The sequence below is a fragment of the Uranotaenia lowii genome, chromosome 3 (assembly GCF_029784155.1).
Source record: "Uranotaenia lowii strain MFRU-FL chromosome 3, ASM2978415v1, whole genome shotgun sequence".
Lineage (NCBI taxonomy): Eukaryota > Metazoa > Arthropoda > Insecta > Diptera > Culicidae > Uranotaenia > Uranotaenia lowii.
Window position 1 is genome coordinate 253139014 of NC_073693.1, and position 7827 is coordinate 253146840.

At 41.8% G+C, this 7827-nt stretch overlaps 2 protein-coding genes across 2 annotated transcripts; both read right to left on the reverse strand.

Annotated features, from left to right (window-relative positions):
* Nucleotides 1–1799: 1799 nt before the first annotated feature.
* LOC129758077 (uncharacterized) lies at nucleotides 1800–3275 on the reverse strand. The gene is made up of 3 exons (XM_055755508.1): nucleotides 2718–3275; nucleotides 2441–2653; nucleotides 1800–2363 (listed from the first exon to the last, which is right to left on the reverse strand). The coding sequence occupies exons 1-3, from the start codon at nucleotides 3197–3199 to the stop codon at nucleotides 1853–1855; spliced, it is 1206 nt and encodes a 401-aa protein (XP_055611483.1). The 5' UTR covers nucleotides 3200–3275; the 3' UTR covers nucleotides 1800–1852.
* Nucleotides 3276–5029: 1754 nt separating this feature from the next.
* Nucleotides 5030–6602, reverse strand: LOC129753295 (serine/arginine-rich splicing factor 4-like). The gene is made up of 5 exons (XM_055749096.1): nucleotides 6594–6602; nucleotides 6169–6403; nucleotides 5702–5917; nucleotides 5353–5490; nucleotides 5030–5286 (listed from the first exon to the last, which is right to left on the reverse strand). Exons 1-5 carry the CDS (start codon nucleotides 6600–6602, stop codon nucleotides 5030–5032), a joined length of 855 nt encoding a protein of 284 aa, XP_055605071.1.
* Nucleotides 6603–7827: the final 1225 nt, after the last annotated feature.

A 7827-nucleotide genomic window follows, 5' to 3' on the forward strand; every position in this document is an offset into this window, starting at 1 on the left:
TGTTCGAGAAATTGAAGAACGGTTGCCATGGACCTAGTGAATTGGAGCAATATTGTTCATCAGGTTATGTGATGAGACGGAACACCATGTAAATAAAAAATAATAATGTATTTCCAGTGAAAATTTGCTCAGGAGGGTGATGACCTCAGTGATCCTCTTATCCATCCATCAATCATTTTTATTACTTTCATCAGATATTGTAGGAGAATATTAAAACCACAAGCACCTCGGTGAGGTATTTTGTTTCTCCACACATTGTCCGTACCCAGGTTCCGAAGGCCCACACACACCTAATTCCAATAGCTCCGTCGTGCGACAATTGTGAACCGAAGAGTTTGAAGGTGAAAACACAGGGCCGACTGGTTCGCGCCATGAAAAAAGAAAAAACTAACACGATGGCGTGCATAATAATAGCATCAACAAACGATGGATGTTATGGGCGAGTATTCAGCTTCGTATATGTTTATTCTGGAACGAACGAGGCTCATTGAACCTCCCTAAAATAAGAAAAGGCCCAGTAGCAACATGGCGATGCTGCGCGCATTAACGGCGGTAATGCGCGCCAAAAATTATCGGTTTTCGTCGAGTACGAGGAAGTTTTTCCGAAGGATCGACCCAACGTCGATCCTTGATTAGGTTTCTTTTTCCGACCAACCACCAGCGAAAAAAAGGATCACGATAACAAGTTCAAGGCCCGTGTGGCCAGAATCAGAGACCTGCATGGCCAATAGTCAGTTTGTGTCAGAAGTACTTTTTGAATGTTGTTTAAGTCTAAGTTATCGAAGTAATACAGTCCAATATTTGTAATTTTGTTTGAATAAGTGCGTTCTTATTCGGTAAAGAAATTCTGAGGCTATCGATCCATGCCAACAGGGGCGTTCCTGAACAGTGTTAGTTTACGCAATCATCCCTGGGGTGTTACTTTAAAGATTTTCTTCGGTGGTGCAGCGGTACGTTTTAGAGAAATTCTACCGAGCATCAAAAACCAAGCTCGTCGGTGATTCTCGTTAGAGAAATTACACGCCTGGTCAGTGTTACCCCAATCGAAATGCTACCCACATCGTAGCGGAATATATCAAGATGAACTCTTTTAGTGAACTTTTTTTCCGATCTCAATCTCCGACAGTGCAGTGGTCAGTTGGTGTGGTTGGAGTTGATGGCAACTAACCATCGTCCAAATAACCTTCCCCATAGTGCCAGGATAACCTTCCTGCGTAGCACCCTACCATGGGATGAATCTTCTATGGAATCAACTTCATCAAAGCTTCGCTCCGGGTTCATCCGGTAGTCTGAAACTTGAGATTACCGCTTTCGCCAACTCTTTGTTCCTTCCAGACGTGTCAGGGCACGTTTTGGGATGTAGTTCCACCTCCCCGTGATCTAGAGTGGTTGCAGATGTACGACTGAAAGAGTTGCCATTAAATCCACAAAAAGAATTTGCCGAATAATCTTTGCCAAAATTGCGCGGAAGAAGTGGTGCATTTTAGCACCAGTATCCAGGTGTCAGGTCGTGTGTGGAAGAGCGTTCGAGAACTTGATTTACGCCTCGGGGCCTCCTTGATCCGATCAGCAAAGCCAGAAGTTGGGTAAAGTAGTGACATAAATCAACAAACTTTTAAAAATGGTTTGCCAATTTTACATAATATGAATTTTTTTTTCTCAAAGTAGCTGATTTTCGGACTATTGGATCAAAGACAATTCGATTAATTTTTCAATACCTACAGTCAAATTGTCCCCAATTTTAAACTATATTCAGGCAAGATTTTCACAGTGAAACTACATTCACAAACAAGGCAATATGAAATCATTTAAAAAGGCTTTATTCATAATTATCAGTCATTTGATTAAAAAATCATTTCGTTTCATTCACAGCATCACCAGTTTTCGAGGTAATAACTTTCTGCACTAAATTGTTGTACGGATTCTCACCAACAGTGCTGTTGTGGACGGTTGTGGTAACCTTAGTAGTAGTAACGTTGTACGATCCTCCATTTCCGGTTCCGGAACCGACACCAACACCGAATCCTTCGCCCAAAGCCGACCCAGATACGGTCGATTCGAACTCACTTCCTCGAATGCCCAAACTGCCCAGATCGATGCTTGAGGATGATGAGGAAACGGATGACGAGGATGAACCGGTACTCTGTTGTTGAGCGTAGCTTCCACCGACAGTGTTATCAATCTGCTGATAAGTCACTTGGTGATAGTTGCTGTCACCGGAAACTGAACTGCTGCTGCTTCCGGTTTGAGAATCTGCTCCGGCCGAGTGGATCGTGGTACTTCCGTTGACGAAGATGATTCCGTTGATCATGTTTTCACGCAGGAACTGGGTCACCACTTCGCCGATGTTGTTTGGGCAGCCACTGAAAAGAAAATTTGATGGTTGTTATACATACAAGTATGATTTTGAATTCAGAATTACTAGAAAAAATGCACTCACGTTGATGAGTCCGCGGCAGCAGTAGTCGAGGTCGTTGTTGTGGTAACGTGAACGTTCGAATACTCATTCGAATGGCTGGTAGTTGGTTTCGTTGGCCGAGGAGTCAGTCTTTGACGGTGCATATCGAAGCGGGACTTCAAATCACGGACACCGAATTCTACCTCCAGAATCTTCCATACAATTTCTTTCAGTGTAGGAGAGAGCCATTCAAGTCTGTGAACACAAGTTTTGAAGATAAGTATTACTTTCGAATTTTCTAGTGCACCTTAAAACTTACTGAGCCTGGAGAAAGCTAGTCTGATCGCTGAACTCCTCCAGCAGGAAGATAGTTTTTCTATCGCACTCGCTGGCTCCTTCCAGAGTTTCGAAAAACTGCTGATTTGGGTATTTTCCATTGGAGAGGTAGTCAGATTGACTGGTCGTTTGCTTGTCGGTTTCAGTTTTGATCTGTTGCTGGTATCCGGAGCTCTGCTGATTTGATTGCTGATGGTAGTTTTGGGACGCTCCATTATTCACCTGTTGCTGATAACTTGAGCTGTACGATGATGATCCACTTGTTTGTTGAGGACGACCCGGTTCTTTGTAGTCGACGTAAACAGGATTCTTGTAACCATGCTCTTTGTAACCGTATCTATCGGAGCTGTACTGATTTTGAGAATCCTGATATCCAGAGACAGAGTTTCCATAGTAGGGTCGATAGCGATGTGCTTCGATTGCTCCCAAACAAAAAGCAAAACCAAGGACACTAAACAGCTTCATCCTGCAGAATTTCTTTCACTTTTAAACTTCAAAAACACTGAGAAATTTCCCGAATCTATCCCAACCGTAGCAAGGTCAAGGATACACTGATATCAGTCTCTGCGCTGAGGAACCTTTAAATAGGGCCAAAGGTCGAATCAGGTTTGTTTGACGTTTTACGACCTTCACCCATTCCTAATTGATGCTCCCTTTCTTACGTGTTCTTTCGATCAATCGTTTTCCAGCTTACAGAAGGGCTTGGATCGTTATTTATTGCCTCCAGTCAGTGATGGGCAGTTTCATAGAATTCGTTCTAGCAGGGCTTTGGTTCGAACTTCGAGCAATGAAAAGTGCAATCAATGCATTTTTATCGCCCATTTCTGATCTCCGGCTATTTGTCCACAATTCCGGTTTAGGATCGAAATTAGGATACCAGTGTTAATATCTTGTTCAACCGCTTAGAATCTATGTAGGTGATTTGGTGGTGGTTTTGATGCTTCTTTTATCTGACAGCTTTTACTTTTGCCGCTTTCGTATAAGTCATGACGACAATCGTATCAAAATTACATTAAGTCAAGCTTATGTAAAAACTGGATACCTTCTTACATGCAACTGTCATAGAAGAAAAAAAATCAGCACATTTTTACCAAGCTCCAACTATTAAAGTTCAGAAACTTTTTTTCATAAATTTGTTGATTTCATTTGATCTCTTATTTCTATTTTACACGAATACAAAAGACTGAAATAACAAGTATAGATATTTATGAAAAATAAAATATCACAAAGGCGTTAGAACAAAAAATTGCAAACATGGAAAAAATGCAAAAATTACAAAAAATAGAAAATTGGCAAAAAAGAAAAATTTAAGACTAAATAAGAAAAATTACGAAAATGGCGAAAAAGCCAAAAAATCTAAAAAATAAAAAGTTTCTACATTTAACTAGAAATTAATAAAATAATTAAAAAATGAAATTAAAATATCAAAAGTTCTTCTGAACTTTGAACCATGTCGATATAAAGGACAAAAGGTTCAACCTTATCAGAATAAACAGATGCATAATCAATTCCAAGTTCCTCAAACTGCTTCAGGTAACCCAGGGCTCATTTTCATTTTTATTCAAAAAGTTCCATTTCTGAATGTAGTGCGTTCAAGCTTGACTATGAGAAATCAAAAGCGCAATAAAAATCGGTTCGATTTTTTAACCATAACTTGTCACGAATTCTGGTTCAATAGCACAACCAAGATCAGACAGGAACTATAAAATTACAAGGAACGTGATTTTATGGAGTTCAGATCGATTTCATTTCAGCATCGCTTTCCTTTAGGATGCACTGCCTACCTGTAAAGGATGTGCAATAAACCCGGATTAGAATCCAGCTCTATGATGCAACCCATTCAGTGATCGTTGGAAAACGTGAGAAAGGAAACATCAAAATAGAACCTTGAACCAGATTCGTTTTGTGGGCCGATTGAATGGTTCTTCAGCAGCTTGACTGATGCCAGTGTGGATTTTATAGTGGGATTGGGAATAACTGACCAGTGACAGGAATTTTTGAATCAGGGAAAAAGACAAGTAAAATCACAGAAGAGGGAAAAAAGATGTAAGTAAATAATTCAATGTTGAACCATGATCAGTCTTAATTCTGCGCATTTAGATATCTCACAAACAATTAACCCTTCGCTTCATAAAGTAACAAATTTGCAACAATTAATGTATGGAAAAAGAAAAAAACGAATTTTATTTTAATTTTTATTTCTCGATGTAACTCTTGCACTCTCTCTTGATTTGCTCCTTCTTAGTCCTTGCTCTTATCTTTGTTCCCGCTCTTGTTCTCACGCTTGCTCTTGCTCTAGCTCTTGCTCTTGCTCTGGCTTTTGCTCTGGCATTTGCTCTGGCTCTGGCTCACGCTTTTGCTCTTGCTCTGGCTCTTGCTCTGGCTCTTGCTCTGGCTCTTGCTGTGGCTCTTGCTCCGGCTCTTTCTCTGGCTTTTGCTCTGGCTCTTGCTGTGGCTCTTGCTGTGGCTCTTGCTCTTGCTCTTCCTCTTGCCTTTGCTCTCTCTCTTGCCCTTGTCCTTGCTCTTGCTCTGGCTCTTGCCTTGCTTTTGCTCTTATCTTTTTCTCTAGCTCTTGCTCTTGCTTTTGCTCTGGCTCTTGCTCTAACTCTTGCTCAGACTCTTGCTCTGGCTCTTGCTCTGGCTCGTGCTCTTGCTCTTGCACTGACTCTTGCTCTGGCTCTTGCTTTTAATCTCGCTCTTGCTCTTGCTGTGGCCCTTGCCCTTGCTCTTGCTCTGGCTCTTGCCTTGCTTTTGCTCTTATCTTTTTCTCTGGTTCTTGCTCTTGCTCTTGCTTTGTCTCTTGCTCTTGCTCTTGTTCTGACTCTTACTCTGGCTCTTGCTCTGGCTCTGGCTCTTGCCATGCTTTGCTCTTATCTCTTGCTCTGGCCTTTGCTCTTGCTTTGTCTCTTGCTCTGGCTCTTGCTTTGGCTCTTATCTTTTGCTCTGGCTTTTGCTCTTATCTCTTGCTCTTGTTCTTGCTCTTGCTCTTGCTTTGTCTCTTGCTCTTGCTCTTATTCTGGCACTTGCTCTGGCACTTGCTCTGGCTCTTGCTCTTGCTCTTGCTCTTGCTCTGACTCTTGCTGTGGCTCTTGCTTTTGCTCTTGATCTTGCTCTGCTCTTGCTCTGGCTCTTGCTCTGGCTCTTGCTCTGGCTCTTGCTCTGGCTCTTGCTCTGGCTCTTGCTCTGGCTCTTACTCTGGCTCTGACTCTTGCCATGCTTTGCTCTTATCTCTTGCTCTGGCCTTTGCTCTTGCTTTGTCTCTTGCTCTGGCTCTTGCTTTGGCTCTTGCTGAGACTTATGCTCTTACTATTCCTCTTGTCTTTGCTCTGGCTCTGACTCTTGCTCTAGCTTTTGGTCTGGCTCTTGCTCTTGCTCTGGCTCTTGTTCTGGCTCTTGCTCTGACTCTTGCTCTGGCTCTTATTTCTTGTTCTGACCCTTGCTCTTGTAGTGGCTTTTGCTCTGGCCCTCCCTCTTGCCTTTGCTCTTGCTCTTGTTCTTGCTCTGGCCCTTGCCCTTGCCCTTGCCCTTGCCCTTGCCCTTGCCCTTGCCCTTGCCCTTGCCCTTGCCCTTGCCCTTGCCCTTGCCCTTGCCCTTGCCCTTGCCCTTGCCCTTGCCCTTGCCCTTGCCCTTGCCCTTGCCCTTGCCCTTGCCCTTGTACTTCCACTTGCTCTAGCTCTTACTCATGATCTCAATTCTTGCTCTTACTGAAGCTTTTAATAGAGGTTTTTTAATTTCCATTCGTACAATCTTCCTTCCGATCATTTCTTGTCGTATGGCATTTCTTTTGGTGTTTTTTTTTTGTTCTCTGTCTTAAAATTACTTTCCATTTATTAGATTGTGTTTAATTTTTTTGTCTTACCTGTTTCATTTGTCTTCGTCTTTCCTTTTTCGTTTTTTCCACTCTATTTTCTTTTTTTTTACAAACACGATTTTTTTTTGTTTTGCCATCGTCATCTTGACATAAGTTCTATTTTCCTTTTGGCTTGTCTTTTTGTATGAATCTATTTTCTTTTTTTTTCTTTTTGAGTGCCTCAAATTTTGCCAGTCATGGTCGAACGACGATTCGCTAATCAAACTACTGAGTTTATATCCAGCACAGTTAACCCACTGGATTTGAGCTATGAAAACTTTCAGGGGGGATAAGTTCTGATCTCATTCGTTGTAATCGGCACGGAAGAAAATTTCCTTTCGATGGTGAATTTTTCCTTCAGAAAAACTATCAAGAAATAGTCTATTTCGCTAATTGCCTACCTCTAGTCGTTTATCATTCACGTGTCTACAACAGTTGGGGGTTAGGAATTCTAATTCGTCACACCTAATAATCTCTGAATCCGAAGTTTACGAAAAAAAAATGTTCAGAGAAAAACCAAAAGAAAAATTCAAATGCAATATTTTGGGCTCCATGATAAATGATGAATATGATCAAGTCATTCAAGCTTAGCCTAGCTAAGCGTTTGGCTGAGTGAGAATTTGTCTTTGGTTTTTCTATAATACAGAGCTAAACCAGATTTTCCCTAAACCACCTCGGTCGAATAGATTGTCAAGCTATTCGAAAATCGATGCGCCAAAACTTGTCGTTCGATCGATGCTCGCGAGATTCTCGCTGATGAGCAATTGAATTAGCATATTTCGATCCAGTGGACCAGAATCCACATACATTAACAGGGAAAAAAATCTTTTTTAGCAAGAGTCATCCTGTGACTTCCTCGGGGCTCTCTCTAGGAAGATGGAAGACGAGTCCGAAAATTAGGTCGAAATTTCACCAGGGAATATTTAATCTATTGCCACCTGGACGGAGGATTTCAGTCTTGGCTGCAGTGTGTCGAGCTCAACAACAAGTCCAGAGATAGCCTGGAGTGATATTCGGAACAGTTTTGGGGAAATTTCTCTGGGGACTAGAATCATGACTCGTGTGAAAGCGGGTCTACTGCTGTTAATTTTTCTGGTGGCGGGAATAGTGGAACTGTCAAATGCTGACCAAAGCGAACAGGAACTGAACCTGCGATCCAGCGATGCTTCGTCACGGAAAATTAAGAAGAAAGGTATTAGGTGAGAATCGTGTGAATTTTGGGAACCTTTTTTAAATTCTTATT

What these genes read in the sequence shown, in the direction of transcription:
- LOC129753295 (XM_055749096.1), bottom strand. An exon ending in AAGCCACTACAAGAGCAAGG is followed by an intron (nt 5,918 to 6,168) that starts GTCAGAACAAGA and finishes AGTAAGAGCCAG; the next exon opens with AGCAAGAGCCAGAGCAAGAG. An exon ending in GAGCAAGAGCCAGAGCAAGA is followed by an intron (nt 5,287 to 5,352) that starts GTCTGAGCAAGA and finishes GAAAAAGATAAG; the next exon opens with AGCAAAAGCAAGGCAAGAGC.
- LOC129758077 (XM_055755508.1), bottom strand. Translation starts at nt 3,199, where the DNA reads ATGAAGCTGTTTAGTGTCCTTGGTTTTGCTTTTTGTTTGGGAGCAATC. An exon ending in ACTAGCTTTCTCCAGGCTCA is followed by an intron (nt 2,654 to 2,717) that starts GTAAGTTTTAAG and finishes TTGTGTTCACAG; the next exon opens with ACTTGAATGGCTCTCTCCTA. An exon ending in GCTGCCGCGGACTCATCAAC is followed by an intron (nt 2,364 to 2,440) that starts GTGAGTGCATTT and finishes TTTTCTTTTCAG; the next exon opens with TGGCTGCCCAAACAACATCG.